Raw genomic sequence first — 22,727 nt, forward strand, 5'->3', positions numbered from 1 at the left:
AATTGATAAGAAAATTTCGTGAGTTGGGAATCTCGCCAAATGATCCTGATTTGAAGCTTCTTTTCCAAATATTGGATGAATGTACAAGTTATCTATCTCCTTTGGATGCATTTTTGAGCTTAGAAAAACAAGAAGAATTTATAGTGCAATTCTTCATGAGGATGTTTAATGCCTATCAAAAAATACCTTCGGAATGTAGACCTCCATCATCTGATCTTCTCAATAGAATGCAAGAACTAGGTCTCTTGTATGATCATCAGTTTCTTATCTTTCTCAAGCTTATGGATAATGAACTAGTTGCAGAAGAGAATGAATGCAGGACTGAAGTAACATATGAGTCTAATGATATTTCAGACTTGGAATGGAGAAGAAATTTCTGGACAGTCTAATGAGGAATCCGATTATGATGATATTTGTATGACTACAGATGTTAGCGAATGTGAAAATGAGGAAGAGGATTCTCTCAGTGTGGAAGAAATCAGCCTTGTTAGATCTAGAGTATCAGAAATATGTTGAAAGAAATGGTCCAAAGTTTTTCTCAATTCACCATGGTGAGTAAGGTGTTGGATCAGTTCATTCTAAAGGGGTACTGGATGAAGGAGATGACAATTCATAGGAATCCATTTGTGAAGATGAAATAGAATTGCATACAATGTATGAACATGAGGAAGTTTTAGGAGATAATGAAGATTTTAGTCTTGTCGATGAAACATTTCATGATCCGAAAGAAAGCTCTCATGATAATACATCTGAATTCTCTATATTCTTGAACCCATTGTTCGAAGAAGAAGAAATAGAAGATACATCTGAATTCACTATATTCTCAAATCCATTATTTGAAGAGGATTTTCTATGCAATCAAGTCTATCAGCAACATGGTGAAGATAGCAGGCCTAATGGAGTTTATGAAGCTCATGATATGCATTCAGAAGGTGAGGTGTCTTTCAGCTCGTCCTATGAGCAAGAGTTGTGTAATGAGATGGAATCAGCCAAGCATGATAAGGAAGATAGATTGAAGGATACTTCTGATGATTGCTCATTTGATCATACCCTTGGTATGTGTGAAGTGACGTCTTTTGAATGTGGATTGTCTTCAAAGTCTTATTGCAGAAAGGATATGCATTTTGAGTATGGAGTGGAAAGGAATTTTACACGAGGATAATCAAGCAAAGGAGTGATCTAGATGTTTGTATGACTGATCAAGTACATAAGAATCCTCAACCCAGCAAAAACCATAGTGCACTTGATGACTTCTTGAAGGCTGAACAAAAGCCAAACTGTATAAATAAAGCAATGAATATTGTAGTATTCAGAAGAGCCAAAGTGTTACATGATCAGAATTATGTGTTTGATAGAAGAAAGAATCAACATTCATTTTTGGAGGGCCTAGGGCCACCCAATTTCACCGTGCATCATGTGAATCATGGATGCTTGGTCTGCTCCTCCAGGGATAGCTGGAATCTCATTATGCCCACAAGGAGCATATGTCCCCAATAAGAGCAACTGATGCAGCCCAAATTTTATAAAATAAGGGCTTCCATTTATTTCCCTCTTACATCCATATCACTATCAATTTAATCTTTTGGATCACTAGCTTGTTGCCATAAATTTTTATATCTGATTAGTTATGATGTGATTTCCTCTTATATCCCCAGGTTGCATTTTCAAATTTCAAACATGCAAAAATGCTCGACTTAAACAGATGCATCAAATTAGATGAAAGATGAATGTCAAATGCTTTTCCTTCTCTTATCTGTATATTTTTTTTTCTTTCATTTTTTGTTGTCTCATGCAAATAATTGTACTAGTTAATGTCTCGGTTTTCTCTTTTTTTTTGGCTTTCTCAAGTCTCAAATTTCTTTCTTATATAATAAAACGCCAAGATGGTTAATGAATGTTTTCGGGATCCTAGGATGCCCCTGACAATGTAAAATCATGGGATTTGTGCACGAGATGGTTCTCTAAGGGTCTGAGACATCTTGGGAACATCAAGAAGGAGAGGAAAGAAGAGAAGACATAGGGGGATGTTCGTACCTTATATGCATCCTTGGAAGGGCAGGGGGCATTTCGTGTCTTGTGAGAGCCAGGTAGTAGTGTTTGTGGAACATTATTGTTTCTGGTGGCTGCTGCCTCTGTAGGTTGTCTTTGTTTAATAATCCATTTCCTATCATTACAGTGGGCCAAATGTTTGTTTCATATTTTTAATAGATAACCTATTTTTATTTTATTTCTCAGTTTGTCTTCTTGCTTTTGGGTTGTCTGCCTACAGTTCCTATTCTAATCCATTTTTTCACAGTGCTTTCTTTCTCACTTTTTTCTCTGTTCATCTCCTTTTTTTGTTACATTGTGTTTATCAGTGGCAAGTTTGAGAAGTTTGGTAAGGACTAATTGTAGCTGACTATGTACAAAAGTAAAATCTTTAGCAAATTGTTAGAAATAATTTAGTAATAGTAACAGAATATTTAATTGAATAAATATTAATATATCTGTCTATCATAAGATTAGATGTTCAGTTTTTATATTTTTTAGGAACTTCTAATGTAATCATAATTATATGCAATTATAAACATCTTTTTTATCATTTTATTCCAAGCACTTCCTCCTGTGTTGTCATCTCCCTAGGTGTGCTTGTTTTACATTTGTTTCTTCAGCCTTTACCCAGTTGACTTCAGGAGGTTAAGCTTCCTTATTATTGTTTTCTGAGGCAGTTGTAAGCTCTAACTGTGCATGCCAAAGAATTCTCAAAATTGAATTTGGGTTTCTCATAGAAATAATATTCTCTTCTGCATTTTATCCTTCGCTGCTTTTTGTACTCTCCTCCACCTCTGCTGGATTTCTTACATAAGAAATTTGTTTCTTTAGGTTTTTCAACAAGTTTTCTCTTTTACATTGCCAGAAAATGTGTCCTGCTCTGATAGAAAGGAAATCTTAAACACAGCCAGTATGTTGTTTTAACATACAAAACTAAATACATTTAGTTTTACTAATCTTTTACCTATTTGCTTTTCTTATTACTAACAGGAGGGCATCTTATTCAATGTGAGTTTACTGGATGTTTTTGCCTGGATTTACAATTATAATTGGCATTAAAGGAGTGTAATGTTATAATGGAAATAAATTGACCCAAAGGTATTGGAGATGTGAAATTGAGAATGTTTTTTCTAATTATTGTCAAATAAAAAATTCATTTTTGAACACATTGAAAAGAAATACGAAACTTAATCTAATTGCCATTCTCATTGCTAATGAACCATTTTGTTCTTGAGGCTATCAGGTCATACATTATGCCTTTAACTTTGATGGAGGGATTAAGGATTATTTTTCCAGAAGTTATGGTTTGCAATATTTTTTGAAATGTAAATGGAGCTTATATCTACAAATTTAAGCTATGTAAATAGACATGGATCATTTAACTTCAAGTTTTCTTTTCCATCTACAACTTATATTCTTGCTGGCTTTTCTTTTTGTAGGGACTTATCTATCTTAACTTGATTACCGCGGAACCTCACTTTGATTCATTTGAATATTTATGGTCAAGTGTTGAGTGGCCAAGGAATGGGTGGGCTGGATCAGAGTCTACTCCAGTGCCTACATTTGTGTCACCTGGAGTGGGGCTTGGAAGAAAAGAAGGTTCAAGCCTTGGTTTGGGTGGAGCTACAGTTGGATTAGGTTCATTACCAAGATCAGGCAAAGATTTAAGTGGTGTAACTTTTGGTATTCCTGGCTATGCTGGAATTGGAGCAATGGGACTAGGTTGGGGTGAATGGGAAGATTTTGAGGGATTTATTGATCCTCCTGCCACTGCCGAGAACGTAAGCACAAGGGCACTGGCCAGTCATCCTTTAAGGCCTCTATTTCTTGTCGGATCCAGCAACACCCATGTTTATCTCTGGGAGGTAGATATCTTCATTGTCCACATAATTTCTTTAAATGATTTGATGGTCCAACATCAAGCTAATGAGCTATGTTCACGTAGGAGATTAAGTTTATTAAATCCAAGCACAGTTTCATTTTAATTTTTCTTTATCCCTTTCTTGGTGGCACTAAGGGGTGTATGTAAATGGACGTTCTTTCTCTCTCGTCTTGTATTTTGGGTTCAATTTATTTTCATGATTCATATTATCTCCTTTTGGCACGTAAACAGACAATTTCCTGCTACTTTCGTCCACTTGTTACATCCTTGACATTTAACAGTAGGTTCAGGATTTTATTTTTCTTTATAGTTGGCTGAATATGATATATTAGTAAATCTTGAATGCCACACCTCCAAGATGGCCCATAACTAGCATTTTCAGATATGAGGAAAACCTTAGATAAACACAAATAATGCCTTTTTGATGTCAACTTTATTTAATCATTTTGATGTGATCTAACCTTCTATCATAAACCGGATGGGCAGTGCTATATATTGCTGGAACTTTGATATGTTATTAGTGGAAGAATATAACAACAGATAATTGAGAACTGCATTTAATTGCACAATGAACAAAATATTATAATTGAAGTGCCAAATGAGATAACTGATAATAGGTGTATGTAATAAATATTATGTTGCTGTTAATAGAGACTCTGCACAAGAATAGCTTATGTACAGGTTAGTGCAATACTAGTAACATTATTTAGGATGAGCAAAATATGTAATGTAATAAGAAGGGATGTGCTCTTCTACTTGTACACTATTGATCTTGTCAGGTTTAGTACATTGAACATGTCATACAATGCTGGTCCTTTCTGCCATATGCCATCTTCACCAGAAGCATCAGTTGTTCTAAGAAAACATTGTTATACCACAAATTCTTAACTCATTCTGTTCTATGTCTCACAGATCTGATATTGTCTAAATAATTTCGTACAGATATTCAAGAAAGTTTCTAGAATAGTGTTATCTTGCATTTTGTCACCATAAAATGTTGGTAATAGCATGAAACTTTTTCAACCTAGTTTCGTGTTTCTGTAAGGTTGAATTTGATATTCATTTGTTTAATGTTGATCGATTGATCAATTTCAATTCGTATATCAAATTGTTTTATTGAAGGCCTTCGTCAAGTTCTTTTCGTTTTGCTTTCTATCAAGCCTTTGCTTGATTTTTGAAGCCTTCATAGTCCGTTCTTTGCTTTTGAGTTTGCATTTGCTTATTTTTAGTCCTTTGGTTTTGCTCATGTCATGCCTTTCAATTTTACCTTCGATTCGGTCTAACCTAGAGGTCAATCGGAGTTGCCAATCAAGAGTTATACCCATTTTAGTGCCTCAAAAGTGGAAATTTTAGGTGCAACAACACGAATTAAAAATATGTTATATTTTCAATTTGACATTCACTTTTTGAAAAAATATAACATTATATTCACTTTTTGTTATGTTTTTAAGTTACTCTTACTTTAAATTTATAACTTAAAGTGACTATAGTGCACTTTATGTTATAATTTTAAGTTGAGTTACTTTTAAATTTTTCACTTAAAGTAACTATATAACTATATAGTTACATTTTAAATTTTTGCTTTTAAAATCAAATACTTATTTAAATGTCACTTTAAAATGATGTTTATGTATTATATTGAATAATATGATAAATGAATATTGTTTTTTGACCCATTTGGTGACATTTTTATAATTTTAAATGAATTACATGAGTAAAAGGCTTCAAAAGTGGACTTTTTATATGCAATTGCATGTAAAAGCTATGAAAAGTGGAAGCTTTTCATGCCATTGCATATAAAACTCACTTTTGAGGATACGTTTCATGCCATTACATCAAAAAGTGCCTCAAAAGTGGACCTTTTTAATGCTATGACATGAAAAGACAAGTTTTTATGCCTAAGCATCAAAATGATGAAGACACTTTAAAATATGCAAGTGACTTCAAAAGGTTCGATTTTGCATTAAGACATATTTTAAAATGTGTTATTTTCATTGAAAAGTCCGATTTTGAGAAGAAAATGTGTTCTTGCTCCCGAAGAATCCAATTTTGGCCATAACTCAAGATTTTCTTCATGGATTTGAATGAAATCTTTTGCATTCAAGGCGTTTTTACTTGGTGATGATTTTGCTTGCATCAAAGATGAGTTTAATGTGCTGAAAATCATTTTTGGGAGTTCATATCTAGGGCACGTTTTTGTGGAAAACTCCAAAAATTTTCATTTTTGCTCAACGTTTTTGCATGGGGATGAATCGATTTGCTCTTTTTGAGTGATTACATTGTATCTTGGTTCATATTTTGGTGTTTAAACACCAAAATGTTTTACATGGAAATCTATGGTGAAACACGTTTTTTCTAAAAATGTCCCATGAGCATAAATCTTAAAAAATGTTGGAAGTTGGAGAGTGTTTAGGGCATGTTTTGGCATTTTGCAACAAATTCTCCTTGTTTGCTGCCCTCTCTCATTCAAATTTGCAAGCTTGGAAAAGGTCTCACCATTTAAAAAAAAATTTCAAACCAAAGAGCATCTTTTTCCTTCATATTTGGCACTTATTCTTCATATAAGTGGACTTCTTCCCTCTTGTAATATAATTCATGCTTATCTTTGCTAATTTTATGAATGAAATTATTAGATGGATGCCATTTGTGAAAATCTTTGCCAAGGAAAGTGCATTTTCCCTTTAAATATGAAGTTTTCTTTCATTTTCATGTTTTTGGTTCTTTCCCAAGTCCCAATTTTGAATTTCAGCTTTGAAGTGCATTACATCTTGGCATGTTTGAGTTATTTTCTGAAGGTATGTTTTTTGTGTTTTGTGCTTGCTTGCCGATTTCTCTCCACTTGGAGAAGTTACAAGTTTTTTTCCAAAAACTTGTTTTTGTTTCATTTCATGTGAAAGCATCATCATCTTTCACATTCCATTTCCATGTCACGACACTTCATCTCTCACTCAGCAAAATGCAATTACATGTTTTCCATCTCATTCGCCATCCGCACGTGCACGTAATCCCATTTTCCACTTCCATTTTCACCCATCTCATTTTTCGCTTCCATTCGCACGACACGATTACATGAAATGTTTTACTTGTAATTACATCCAAAAGATCCGATTTTGATTTAAAGTCATATTTTGGAAAGTCAAAAAGATGTCATTTTCACTTCCCATGTACTTTGACTTCTTTTCACTAAAAGTGACTATAAAACTCATTACCTCATCTCCATTTTTCATTTCTATTTCTTCATATGCATTTGTGTTTACATGAGTAAATACATGTTTCCACCTCATTCCATGCTTTACATCTTGACCTTCATTCGCACATACATGTAAAGTTTATCCTTCACTTGTGTTTGCATCTCATTTAACCTTCCACCTCTTGTTACATATTGCATTTACATATACTCATTTTTCGTATAATAAAGCCTTGAAAATGCTAAGTCACTTTTGAAATCAGCAACTTTCACTTTGCACGCATTCTCAGGCGTTTCACCTTCACATTCCATTTCATTTCATCTTCCATTTTCACATTTTCATTCCATATTTCGTTCATTTCATTTCACTTTCCGTTCCATTGCATATGCATATGCTTTCTCTTTGAGGTTACTTTGTTGAGTTTGTGAAGTCTCTAATCCATTTTCGAATCTTCATTGCTGATTTGAAATTCACTTGTATAGAGGTTACTTTTGATGATGTATTTATGTTTTGGGATTTTTGTGTTGCAGCACAAGCACAAGATAAGTCCTCGCGATCTAAGTCCAAAGGGAAAATGAAATATCAATATGATAAAGAATTGGCTCATATAGCTCCTTCTTCAGTCACATTCTTTTTGGATAACGTGTTGGACACGAAAATTGGTCATGTAGATGTGGCTGACTTTCTACAACAAATTAAAGCTCTGACTAGTCATGAAATTAAGCGCATTAGGAGAAGCAACATTCATTTGGTATCTACTTTTCCTATGGCAGCTATAGAACCTGACTTTGTTTATGGATGTGCACAACGTTTTACTTCTAAGACAAGGACTATAAAAGATGCTGATGGCAAGGTTATCATTAGCCTTGATCCAGAGATTATATAACAAATCTTCTAAGTTCCACATAAATCAGAATGTGTTGATTTGACTAAAGAATCACCATTGGCTTGTTGGAATGAGCAAAAGAGTAATTATCAGAAGTATGTCAACCTTTACTGGGTAGACAATAAAAGAAGCAATTTTTCCAAATGGCCAAAGACGCTTCATCAGTCAAACTTCAAACAAGAGTACAAGGATCTCATCATCCTTCTCAGCAAGATTTGTGGCCTTAAAGATTCTTCTGATTTTGAGCCGTGGATGTACAAGTTTATGTTTCAAATTATGGAGAATAAAGAAGACATCTTTTGGGAAGAACTTATCTGTAATGCACTTTGCCAACAGATATGTAATGTGGGAACATCAACACCTTTCTACATGAATTCTTATCTAGTCTACATCGCTGCTGCTATGGGATCTTTCTCTAGTCTTTCTACCAAAGGAGATCGTCTTCAAGTTCCTATTTGGGACTACTATGACCAAATCACTTTGGTAAATAGTAAGTTCCACTACAAAAGAGTCCAAGATGCCTTCTTTGGACATTGCAGGTGCTTGTTTGATAAGCTGTTGTCCATCAAGAGATTATCTGATGTAGCATGGGAGAAGGTGAACTAGTACAGCTGCATTTTTCTTCAGTTTCCCACTTTCCAATACTTGAGAGTTGGATATTTCAAGGGAGAACCGTATACCTTATCTAGGTCTGCTACAGATCGAATGATCCTGATGGAGCTAGCTAGACAGCTCATGGACGTGCAGAGTGATTAGCATGCTTCACATAGGCCTGGATTTGACATTACCTCAGCTAAGCCTTTGGCTATTGGCAATTATTCAATTGTTTGTGTGCCTAAAACAAAGAATATGGAAGCAAAATTGCAGTTGATTACATTGAAAAAGTTCAAGGCTAGGTTTGATTTTGACTATCGAGAAATGAATTCTCAGATAAAAAGAGCTTATACTCATGTTCATCGCATTGAGGACATTTGGAGTAATATGAGAACAGAACTTGACATCATGAAGATGGATTATTGCGGATTAACTTTGCAACAAATAATTGATCTTAATATGTTGGAAATCTTTTTAGATTTCAAGTTGAAGATGATGGCAACATCCTTGATTCAGAATTTCATCAAGCCGACTTTGATAAGAAGTGCTCTTTTTCTATTCAATGGCAACAAAAGGAAGGTACATCTATCATGGATGGGTTTCAATCCATCCTATTAAACACTAACAAATGGTTGAAAAGTAAAGGCCTTAAAAAAGTAAATCCTAAGATGGGCCTAGATTGTGGAAGTTTTTTTCTTCTCGGTAGGAAATCACAATTTGAGATCATAGGGAAAGATGGTGCGTTATCTTCAAATGCCAAGAGTTCCCTCAAATTCAAGTTAAAGGGCGAAAAAGGAAGTGAAACATCTCAAATTCTTGAGTCAATTCAAGAATCAACGACAGAATCAAAAGAGGATTTGGAAACAAAATCTAATAAAAAAGTTTCGGATGAAGAAGGGCAAATCATGATTACATCTCCCCCAAATCCCACACAAGCCTGTACATCTTCTATACATGAAGAAACCCTTTTGCAAGAGGTTGATGTTGATGTAGATTCATTTTCTATTGTTTTCACTCATTCCATTCCAGTCTCGGAGGTTAACACCATGGCTCTTCCTATTTCATCTGTTGGTCCTTTTGTTCCTGCACATGAACAATATGATCACTTAGCTATCACAGAGACATTTGCAATTCATAAATGTGTCAAAGAGATGAATGAAATGGAACAAAACTTGATTTATTCTATGACTCTAGAAGTAGATAACCTGAAAGAAATCCTTGATGATTGGGATGAAATGATAAAATTTGGTCTAGATGCTATGGTCTCATGTGATATTCTTCCATCATATGAGATGTTCTTCAGATTTAAAGGGCTCATTGGTTATAAGGAGGAGACATTAAGGAAGTTGATGACAAAGTTGCAGGTGGCCTTGGGAGATTGTCAAGCAGTTGAGACAAGTGTTACTTGTGATTTGGAACAGATGAGATGACGTGTTATTGATGATTTTGGTAATCTTTTGGCAGCAGAGAGAGTGATTTCCAAATATACAATCAGGATCAATGCTAATGTAGATTTTAAAGATTTTGGTTCGCACACGATGAACAAGTTTGTTTTGTATAAATCTTTGACAAAACACTTGTTAGATACTACAACAGCAAATTCCAAAGTTGTGCAATCAGCACATGAAAATGCAGTAAGAGTTGAAGCCATATCAAAGACGATGGAAATTGCCGATCTTCCCACAGTGCGTGACATCGTTGTCAAATTCAAGGCACTAAGAAACAATCTCTGAGGTTGTTGTTTTGTTTCGTGTTAGTAGTTGTAAAAGATGTATTACATGAAGATGTGTAATTACATGTAATGCGAGTTACATGAATGTAAAAGGATGTAATGCGAGTTGCATGTGCAGTTGAATGTAACCCTTTATTTTCTATAGTTAGACTAGGTCAAAGTTGGTTGAGCTGCTCCCACTTTTTCCTCCACCTTTTTCTCAACTCTTGTGCCTATATAAAGGAGTGCCCCCTCATTGTAAAATTATCATTATCTTTATGCAAGAGAGCTTTGGAGGAATTGTGTTAGCAGAACTTTGTTTGTGTAAGCACTATTTTGAGAGAGTGAATACAAAGGAGCATTTGTGTTACATTCCAATTTTAAAATACTCCTTTGTAATGTTTGTTGCAATTTCAAGTTCATCGAGGATGAACCACAAGGGTAATGGTATGTTACATCTCAATTTTTGACCTAATTTGAAATATAGCTGTTGAGGTTCACATGAAGTCAATTGGTAGTTTGATTTGTCATAATCTGGCGAAATAGTAAGATAGTTAATCATTATGATTTCAAGTAAAAATGACATGTTAGTTGATTGTTAATCACGAACTCATGGAACTGAGAAGATGGTTAACTGTTATGATTAATTAGGATTAAATAATTCATTATGATAAAATAATTTAACTGTAGGGAATTTTCTTGCAGGAAACATGTCGATAGGGGGGAACATTGTCAGAAAGGAATTAGGCACAGAAGCATCACCATCACTGAGTAGATGGGTAGAGGATCTAGCGACTTGAAACAAGATACATCTGCGGGACCCACATGGGTTATTTAATAAATGATTTATTTAAAATAATTGAGTTAAAATATAAAACGTATGTTAAAGGATTTTAATTTATCTTTCATCATATTATTTTAATAATAATTTATATTCATGCTTATAATATAAAAATGATTTAGTATCATTATAAATTAATAATAAAGTGATGTTTGCATGTAAATATAAATATAAGATTATAATAATGTTCAAAATATAATATTCGAATTATTATTTTTTCCAACTCTACTCTTTTTTTTTAATATCTTTGCTTTTTAACACTTGGCATGGTTAATTGATTTTATTTTCTGGCAATTCGAATTGTCTTTTCAACTCTTTATTCTTTTCCTTCTTTAGTGTTTTTTTCATATATTATTGTATTTTTGCGTTCGAATCCTTCTTGATAATTGAAGGTAGCCGAATAGCCAAGCCGACCATTAGATAAGAGTATCGATGATCGTTTTGGGGATAACTTCTCCCTCTTTGCATTTTCGTGATCCTTCCGATCACCTACTATTGCTTTTAATCAATGTCAAGAGTTGAAAATTAACGCACTCTTGTGACTTTGGTGCTACGGCACATTCATTCTTTTTATGCTTAGAAACCTGTCTGAACCATCTGATAATATACCCATTGTAGGAGGGCATGAGCGAGAGAAGAAATAACACAAGGGAGTAGTGATATGCCATACGCCTTCCTCTCTCCACTATTTTTTCCAAATGATCACAGAAAGAGAAGTGCAGGAGATCATTGTTTCCGGCCACAGGGTACAAAATGTTCAGGTCACGTAAGGTGTATAATGCCCAATTTTTAAAACATGTTTTGTCTATCCTTTCTTTTATTTTCTTACTGACATACTAGTGGGTCCTGTTATGTTCTGCTTTACATAATACTGTTGCCAAAGTTATATACAGTCCGAATGGAGAATGTTAAAGAAAAACATAGCTTCTATCCTTAATTGTAACTTCTTAGGGATTGATATCGTGTCTCCTGTTTTGCTATCAAATAACCAAGAGTTTGTCTCAGATATGGATATGTAAGATAATCAGAGTTCCGCTGAAACTTGCTAGAAATCCGTTAATACATTTAATCATAATGCTATGCCAGTTGAATATTCTACTATGATCTTCTTTCATGTAAAACTAATTACTGTTGCCAAGTTAAATACAGATTGAATGGAGTATGCATTTATATAATTTACTAGTGGGAATTCATAGAGTCTGTTTACATGTCACTGTTGTTCTTTAACCATGAGATTATATCAACCATGGATATGGGAGATGAAATTCTAATGATAACCATGAACTAATGAACCAGCATTTGAGACAGATTGATAAACTTTCAAGCAGCACCATTCATCTTTCAGAACTTATCAAGTTATGTGATTTACCCAAAACTGAACCTTGCATTGAAACTTCTACCAATTTGCTTCAGCTTATCCAATTTTTATAGCAGTTTACTACAATACTTATCATGATAATTCGTTATCTGGTTGATATTATAAATTCTCTTTAAAATAGGAAGTGATAACCAAATAACCATAGAATGGATCCATGAATCATTACACCACTAGACATTATAATTAAACATTCAATTCTGAAATCTTTTAATTTGCAAAATAGCTAAGTATTCTTACTTTTAGGAGTCTTTGTGCCCTAATTGTAAAGTTTTACCATATAGAAGTACGACCGGACTTAGAGCCAAACTGGTACATTTTCAAGTAACCTTTGAGTTAGTGAAGGTTTATCGGTATCACTGTTTCCAGCTCTTAATAGAAGTGTAGTTAGAAATTTACCTTGCCCATTACTCGTTCCACGAGTAAGTGGATCCTTTCTGGAAAGTTAAGAAGAAAGGATATTGGTAACACTCTTTTTACAAAATCTCTTGACTTCTTGCTTACCTTGAGTTGATCCAAGGAACAGTGAGAAGGGGGAGTCTTCCCTGTAAGGTAGGAGAGACTCTATCTCACACGCTGTGGCTAGTCATCCTATTTTGTGACTGGATTTTTTACCCAAAACTGTCGGTTGCAAAATATTCCCCCAACAATTTTTTGGCGACTCTGCTAGGGATCACGAACGCATTCGGAAGCCTCTTGCTTTCATTTGAAGTTTAGTTCCTTATTCTGATTGGCATTACTAGTTATCACACTGGCAAGTTTTGAGCACGTGTATTCCTGGAGAAAGAAGGGAGATAGTTCTTCTAGTTCTACCGGATCATTTTGGGCACAACGGGCTCATTTTGATTTACTTATTAGCATTCCCTCTCTTTCCTGTACTACAAGTTATCCTCCTCCTAAAAAGAAGTCAATTGTTCCTAGTTTTTCCTCAAACCCCTTGTGTCTATTGCACAATTACACCTAGCTACTACCAACCTTCCAGTTATCAATATAGCTACTAGTCCTTGGGGAGCAACTTTTGGTTCGTTGAATCTTGCAACACCATTGCATGCATTACCTCAAGGTTCTCGTAAGAATTTTCCCAAATTCTACGAAGACGGTAAGCAACATTTTGATGAACTCATTACAGCCTTTTACATTGTTGTGGGAGTCTTTGGTATTGAACATGAAGATATATCTGTAAGGCTCTTTATTGAGACTTTACAAGGTATAGTAGCTGATTGGTTCTATAATCGAGAACCTAATTTCATCACTGATTGGGCATCTCTGCATGTTAAGTTCCTTGAAAGATTCAAGCCTGCAAAAGATGAGCATGCTCTCCTAGCACAACTCACTCAAATGAAGGGGGCAAATGATGGAATGCGGGAGTTTATTGCTAAGTTCAATAAATTAGCTAACATAATTCCTATTGCTTCTCAGCGCACTGCCACGAATTTGAAGTGTTTCTTCATCAACACTTAACTTCCTGAAGTTAGCTTTTTACTTCGAAGGGTTGCCCCTCCAACATTGGCTCTCACACAATCTTTGGCAACTGAGATTGAAGATGATCTGATCCTGGTGGGAAAGATTCGCAAAGATGCTAGTTAATTCAAGAATAATTCCTCTTCAGAATCCTCTTTGTCGGGTACATCTGATCCACTGGTTCAAAAGCTGGCAAATGAACTTCTTGCTCTCAAAAAACAGATATCTCAAGCTTCTTATGCAGCACCAAATAAGGATATTCCAAGGTGACCTTATCTTAATACTGCAAACAATTATGCAGCTAAGAATCAGAATAAGCTTCGAATGGTGACATCATATTATTATTGTGTCCAAGGTTATACCTATTAGGTTATGCATGTCTAAATACTTGTATACTTGGGAAATTATTTTATCTTCATATCCTCTCAATGTATATGCATATTTATATATATGAATGGTAATAGAGATAAGCTTGAATAATCTAATACTATGGTGACACCATACTTTTATACTTATGTGCATCTATATATATATATATATATATATAATATAATGATGAGAATGCCAACATAAACCATTTAAAGGTACGTATTTTGATTATGTTTAAATGTTCAATATTTTATTGATTGTCCAACTAGCTCATGCATGTCCAATGTGTGTATCTAGTATGCAGTCACTAGGTCCTCAACTATGGTGATTCAAGATTCATACCCATTTGCCCGGTGATGGTGATGCCCTTGTGCCCAATTCTTTTCTGACAATGCTTCCACCCCTTTGACGTGCTTGCTACAAGAAAATTCTCCACAATTAAATCATATTACCATAACAAGTTATTAATCATAAATGATCATAACGGCTAACCGCCTTTTCAATTCCCATGAATTCATGATAAATAACCATCTGCAATAGCTTTAAAATATCATCATAATGGTTAACTAACATATCATCTTGATATGAAATTATAACAATTAACCATCTTACCATTTCACATGATTATAACAAATTTCAACTGTCAACCGACTTCACGTGAAACCTTAATGGCTATATGAACATTTTAAATTGGGTCAAAAATTGGAATGTAACATTTATGTTATATTTTCATGTTGAGTTGCTTTTAAAAAATTTCACTTAAATGACTCTATTAACTATATCATTGATTTATTTCTCGAGTTACTTTTTGTTTTATTTCAAAACATATAAGTTAATATTGCTTTTTGAATAATATTTACACATGATATATTAAACTATATAGTGTAAATACTACTTTTGACCCAATGAAGTGATATTTCCTCAAAATTCAATTAAACATATGCTTAATTGGTCTTTTAAGTCGTGAAAACTCAAGTTTCAACCCATTTACATGTCTATGTACAAAGGGCCGCCAAGAGTGCGATTTGCACTAGAAAGACATTTTTACCACTTGAAATGGGTTTTTAAAACATGTAATAGACCTTCAAGAGTGCGATTCGCATGAACTTGGTCTTTAACATGTTAAGTATAACATGTGAATGCATTTGGAGTCCATGATTTTTCTTTAAAGGCGAAAATCGTCAATGTGTATTACATGTTGCATATTTTAAAACATGCAAAAGAGGTTAGAGAGTGTGATTTGCACTTCTTTTCATTTACATGCAAATGAGATGCATGCGTTTGGGCCTAGAGAGTGCGATTGTTCTCTCAACATCCAAAGGCATAATTTTAAAACATGTAATGAAGCCTTGAGAGTGCGATTTGCATGTTGGACTTATATGCATTTTAAAACATTTAAAACCTCCTGGAGAGTGTGATTTGCCTCATCTCCAAATACATGCATTTTAAAATATGGAAGCTCTCCAAGAGAGTGTGATTTGGCATTTTAATACATGCACATGCATTTGGAGACCACGATTTTGCATATTGAATCCAAAAACGACTCATGCCCATAGAAGAATAGGGCACATTTTTGCTAAAAATGCCCAGATTTCTTCCTTTGCAAGCCACAAAATTCATCACAAGCAGGCATTTTTGAGTTTCAAAGTATACAAACGCATTTGGGGCTTATGATTTTGCATATTCAAGACAAAAGTGACCCAGATTTTTGCATAAAAGGGCACGTTTTTGTAAAAAAAGTCTAGAATCAACGTTTCCAGCCCATGAATATGCATTTGGAAGAGACGTTTTGGTTTTTGGATGCATGATTTTCTATCTCAAGACCACGTTTTTCCTCCATTTCTCCAAAAACAACTAATTTACATGCCTTTAGAGGGCACATTTATACCCAAAAACAACCCAATAGATGCATTACATCAAAAATGTCTTGCATTTGGAGGTCTTTAGAATCATGTTTTTGGCATTTACGTGTAAAAATGCCTCATGTTTTGACATTGGAGGATCACATTTGCAAGATTTGAATAGTCGAGAGTTGTTTGGGAAATTTGAATTTGGAGCAAAGTCATTTATTCCAACTTCTCTATCTTCCACATTTGGCTCTTTGATCTCTAAGTAGAGGTCTTCAATGTTGTTTGTCTTTTCTTGCTCACTTTGCTATTTTGTTGCATATTTTGGCTTATCCTCGTACATTTGTTCAAAAACACGCCATGTATTTTGCAAATTTTCTTTAAATAAGATGAAAACCTCTATTTTTGAATACTTGAAATTTTTGCAAACTTCAAAATCAAAATTGCATATAGGAGAGCAACTTGATATTTGTCATGTCCGAGTCTATAACCAAAAGGTATGTTTTGTATTTTGTGCATATTTTTGCTTGTGATCTGCTTGGTGTTTTGTTTTTTTTTTTCGAAAAGAGCTAAGGATTCTTTCCCAAGAATGCAAGAGCATATTATATCATTTCACATTTCACCTTTTCATGCAAGTGCATCACATCTTTTCATATTTCACCAACACATGTCAAAGCATATTATGTCCATTTTCCTATATATGCAATTACATCCAAACCCTTTTACATGTAATTCCATCCTCCAAACCTAATTACATGTTTACATCAAGTAACAATACACGTAAATTACTTTACATGTAATTACATCTAGAAAACTCGATACTGCAAAAAGGTCACTCTTTTAAATACCAAAGTCATCATTTGCATGCATCCTTACATGCCTAGCTTGCTAGCTTGCATTCTTTATCATTTATAGAAAAACCCCATCCTTGCCCACATGCAATCCATCCTTCTAAGTCCCATCTTGGCCCTTTTTATTCAAATACATATGCTTTCTGGATCATTTCCAGCCTTCATATGTGCTTCATGAGTATCTAATCAATACTTAGAACCCTTATCCCTTATGGATCCATCATTTTAACTCACATCCCAGAGTTTTCAAGGATCCAATCTCATTGGAAGATGTTTTTATCTTCATGTTGCGACACATTCAAGATATCTGAGAACTTCTCCAAAAAAGACATCTCATCAAGGAGACATGCTTTGATTTTTAGGACGCAATTATTCATTTGATCTCCGTTTTCCCAATGGTTGTCTCAAAACTTGAGTTTGTGTGGGAATGTGCCAAATGCTTTGCTTCAAAAAAAGCAAAAGCAAAGAAAGAGTTCAAGGTGCTAATGAAAAGTTATTTTGAATTTACATCTGAACACCATCAAGAAGGTTTTCAAAGTGTCTGAGACTTCAAAATGTACCAATCTACAAAGGATAGTTCACAACAACTCAAACGAGAAAAAGCTTGATCACTCATGAAAGAGAATGTAGTGGTGCGGAATACATGAATCCCTGATCCCACAATCATCACGAAGTACAGGCTTTTGTTGATAGTCTACATGATTGATTCATTCATAATTAACAGTTTCAACATTTTCTTCAAGTGTTTTCCAGCTTTGTAGATGTAAAAGATGGATTGCATGTAATTCAATCGCATGTAGGTCAAACACATGCAATGCAATCATATATATTCCGATTACATGTCCCATGACATGTCATCTAATAATTTTTCTCACCAAGTTTGACTAGGTCAAGGTGGCTGAGTTCCTCCCACCTTTTTCTCCTTTTTCTTACTCCTTTTTCCTATATAAGGAGTGCCACCCCATTGTAAAAATCATCTTTTGTTGTATGCAAGAAAGATTTGCCAAACTTGTGCAAGCATAACTTTGGTTGTGTCGTACGAATTTGAGACAAAAGTGATCAAAAGAAGCAATTAGATTCGAAGCTTTGACTGGAAGCAATTGTGATAGAGCAAATTAGAAGCTTTGATTGTAATTTGTGCCTATTGTCCTTGATTCATGTTATTATTGTGTGTTCAATAATAGAGCATAGTGAGTTAAGAAGTGTAATGTCCCCATTTTTAGCAGGTTCCTGCAGTTGGCTTGGTTAGTTCACCATCGCGACCTTCGTGAACTAATAATGGGATTTGAGGGGCTTAGTTGTGGGGTTAAAGGCTTTTTAGAAGCCTATGGTATGTTTTGGCTCCATTTAAGGGAATTTCTATTTCTAGTAAGTCAAATTGTTGGTTCCAATGAGCTCAGTTGAGTTAGAGATGTTGTGTGATGCTCTCAATTTTTATTTTGGGCTTCCAGTTTGGACTCCAAAAATTTTGGAGGGAGCATCTATTTATAGTAAGTCACCCTGTTAGGTTCATTCATTGTCTTTCATCATCAGGATCACTTTGGTGTTGTTAGATTTCGATTCTGATGCTTCTTCTGTTATTTTCTCAAGACGGGGGAATTATTATTATTATTCATCTAAATATGCTGAGGTTGCTATTTTTGTTGGTCTTGTTGGTTGGTAACCTCAGTTTCATAGCTTGTTGGAACCGGGATGAAAAATTTTAAATCGTGGGAACAAGAAATAGTGGCCCTACATGTCAGATTATTAAGTTATGGTGGAAAAGGTCATTTTTGGAGCCAAAAGCAATTAATAAATTATATTAATGACACTTTATTATATTTTAATGTTGTGTGTGAGAAGTTTCTTAAGCGAAGTTCATTTGGGAAACTTTGTGCCATTTGGAGATTATAAATATGAGCCCATTTGATGAGTAAAGCATTCATTTATTTCATTATCTTATTTTTTTTCTTGTCTTTGTGACACTTCTGAAGTTCTAAAATTTTGTGCCCTTGCTGAAGTATAAGGGTTTGGGATCTATGGCTGAAGTATTGTATATTCAATTCTGAGATTGCTTGGCAGATTGTGCTGAGGTATATGGTTTGTCATTTCTTCTATTGTATTAACTGTTGCTAAGGAGAAGTTTAATTTTTATTGCTGCTAGAGGTTGTTTTGGAATTTGTGAAGGGATTCATTAGAATTGTTATATCAAATTGTGTGCTGGTTAATTTGGAGTTGGTTGAGCGTCAATTTATATCTGTTCTTGGGTGTTATTTTCTATCTCCACTTTGGGAGCAACATTTTCCAAATCTGCGGTTGCATTTGTTTGTCAAAGAATTCTTTGTTGCTGCTAGTCTTCATATCAGAGGGTTTCAAGGCATGTCTTACCTGTAAGTTTATGGATTGTAACTTCTAATTTTTCTAGGTATTGTTGATTTAGATAATAAGGGTTATTTAATCGATTGGGTGGTTGGTATTTTGTAAAAATACTCAATATCTAAATTGATATTGAAATCTAGAATTTTTCAGTTGTATATTCCCTATGTAATATCTAAATATTTGAGTTGAAATTATTATTGCAAAATCTTCTAGTTTGCTGCTATATTGTTGTATCAAAATTGCAAAACCTCAAGAAGAAAAAAAGAAATCAAATTTTCAGCACAGATTGTTTGAGAGCCACTTGGGTTATTGCAGTGGTATCTGCATGTAAAGTATTTGACGAAAGGTCAAACAACTGAATTATAAAAGAATTTGGTGTTTGATGAAATTATAACAGTTGGGGTTATTACAAGAAGCAACTGGAGCCGAAGCTTTGACTAGGAGTGGTTGTTGTAATACATAGACTAGAAGCTTTGACTGTAGCTTGTGTTACCATCTCAAATTCATGGAAAATAGTTAGAATTTCCCTACTTTTGGAAGTCTTTGTGCCCCAATGATAGAGTTTTTTCTTATAGAATAGATTAAAATTAAAAAGAAGTTATAGAATAGAAATCATCTACTTCTGCAAGTCATCGTGGCCCACTGGTAGTGATTTTCCTTACAAATTAGACAAACAAGACTTAGAGCCAAACTGATACGCTTTCAATCAACCTTTGAGTTGGTGTTGGTTTATCGGTATCACCTTTTCCAACTATAAGATAAAAGTGTAGTTTAGAGATTTAATCTTGCACATTACAAGTTGCACATGTAAGTCGATATTTTCCTGAAAGAAAAGAGGAAAGAATATTGGTAACACCCCTTACAAAATCTCTCAACTTCTTGCTTACCTTGAGTTGATTCAAGGAATGGTGAGAAGGGGGAGCCTTCCCTTTAATGTAGGAGAGATTTGGTTTCGTACACTATGACTCGTGTACCTATTTTGTGACTAGAATTGAACAAACCGTCGGTTGCAAAATATCCACCCAACTAAAATGATTACTTATTATAGTAAACTTGATTTTATAATGAGGAATATATTATTACCATGGTAATTCTCTTTTGTAGGAGCGTGATGAAGGGAGAGAAGCATTGCCAAAGAGGAAATTGGATAAGGGAAACCAATCCACCTATGGGCCGAGAGGTATGAATTCTAAGCACCAAGGCTAAGGGGTAAATGATTAGGCAAGAAAAAACATACTATGGATTACCATGAGCTAACCTGGTGAATAAAAAAAAATGATTATAAAAGGAAAGATCACTAAGCATTAATCAAAATGAAGAACTAATGTGTTACCTTATAAATTGGAATGATCTTAGAGCTTCCTGTGATATCTGGCATGTTTTTATATAACAATACCATAGTATCTACATATGCTTGCATATGTATACACACGCACACATATATGTATGCGTAAATTCAAGTGAGACGTGTTGGGTGAATATTTTGCAACCGACAGTTTTGGGTAAAAATCTAGTTGCAAAATAGGATGACCAGCCATAGCGTGTGAGACAGAGTCTCTCCCACCTTGAAGGGAAGGCTCCCCCTTCTCATCGTTCCTTGGATCAACTCAAGGTAAGCAAAAATTCGAGAGATTTTTATAACCTGGGTGTTACCAATATCCTTTCTTCTTATCTTTCAAAAAAGAATCCACTTGTGGAACGAGTAATGGGCAGGGTGAATCTTTAATTTCACTTCTATCAAGAGTTGGAAACAGTGATACTGATAAACCTTTACTAATTCAAAGGCTAATTAAAAATGTACTGGTTTGACTCTAAGTCTAGTCCTACTTCTATATGAAAAACTTTACAATTAGGGCACAAAGACTCCTAAAAGTATGAATACTTAGCTATTTTGTGAATTAAGAAGATAATATAAGCTACAGACAAAGCTTCTAGCTATACACTTTCACAATTGCTCTTGGTCAAAGCTTTGGCTTCAATTGTTTCTCAACTCTTTTCTATTCAGTTCACTAGAACAATTACCAATAACACAAGACAATATGAATCATAGACAAAGCTTACAATTCACACAAATAACAATCTCACTTAATCAAAGTTAAGTCTCAAATGCTCCTTTGTATTCACTTTCTCTCAAAATGGTGCGCAAATAAAAATAACAAATTCTCCAAATTTCTCTTGCATAAAGATAATGATAATTTTACAATGAGGGGGCACTCCTTTATATAGGCATAGGAGTTGAGAAAAAGGTGGAGGAAAAAGTGGGAGCAACTCAACCAACTTTGACCTAGTCTAACTACAGAAAATAAAGGGTTACATGCAACTGCACATGCAACTCACATCACATCCTTTTGCATACATGTAATTCACATTACATGTAATTACACATCTTCATGTAATGCATCTTTTACAACTACTAACACGAAACAAACAACAATATTAGAGATTGTTTCTTAGTGCCTTGAATTTGACAATGATATCACGCACTATGGGAAGATCAGCAATTTTCATCGTCTTCGATATGGCTTCAACTCTTACTGCATTTTCATGTGCTGATTGCACAACTTTGGAATTCGCTGTTGTAGTATCTAACAAGTGTTTTGTCAAAGATTTATACAAAACAAACTTGTTTATCATGTGCGAACCAAAATATTCAGAATCGACATCAACATTGATCCTGATTGTATATTTGGAAGTCACTCTCTGTGCTGCCAAAAGATTACCAAAATTATCAGTATCATGGCATCCCATCTGTTCCAAATCACAAGTAACACTTGTCTCAACTGCTTGACAATCTCCCAAGGCCACCTGCAACTTTGTAATCAACTTCCTTAATGTCTCCTCCTTATAACCAATGAGCCCTTGAAATCTGAAGAACATCTCATATGATGAAAGAATATCACATGTGACCATAGCATCCAGACCAAATTTTATCATTTCATCCCAATCATCAAGGATTTCTTTCAGGTTATCTGCTTCTAGAGTCAAAGAAGAAATCAAGTTTTGTTCCATTTCATTCATCTCTTTGACACATTTAAGAATTGCAAATGTCTCTGTGATAGCTAAGTGATCATATTGTTCATGTGTAGGAACACAAGGACCAATAGATGAAATAGGAAGAGCCATGGTGTTAACCTCCGAGACTGGAATGGAATGAGTGAAAACAGTAGAAAATGAATCTACATCATCATCAACCTCTTGCAAAAGGGGTTCTTCATGTATAGAAGATGTATAGGCTTGTGCAGGGTTTGGGGAAGATGTGATCATGATTTCCCCTTCATCTGAAACTTCTTTATTAGATTCCGTTTCCAAATCCTCTTTTGATTCTACTGCTGA

General features: G+C 34.5%; 1 protein-coding gene across 5 annotated transcripts in view; it reads left to right on the top strand.

Moving 5' to 3' along the window:
* Positions 1-22,727, top strand: part of LOC149563971 (transducin family protein / WD-40 repeat family protein) — a 221,185-nt gene that overhangs the window by 92,050 nt on the left and 106,408 nt on the right. For all 5 annotated transcript variants that reach the window (XR_016364136.1, XR_016364137.1, XM_089827078.1 and 2 more), the window contains exon 11: positions 3,471-3,896. Coding sequence is in view for 3 of the 5 variants with exons in the window: in XM_089827078.1 (XP_089683204.1) it covers positions 3,471-3,896 (426 nt within the window). In the remaining 2 variants the exon portion in view is untranslated. The remainder of the gene's footprint in view (positions 1-3,470; positions 3,897-22,727) is intronic.

The sequence above is a fragment of the Cupressus sempervirens genome, chromosome 4 (assembly GCF_028749045.1).
Source record: "Cupressus sempervirens isolate cs-2001-9-10 chromosome 4, ASM2874904v1, whole genome shotgun sequence".
NCBI classification, from domain to species: Eukaryota; Viridiplantae; Streptophyta; class Pinopsida; order Cupressales; family Cupressaceae; genus Cupressus; species Cupressus sempervirens.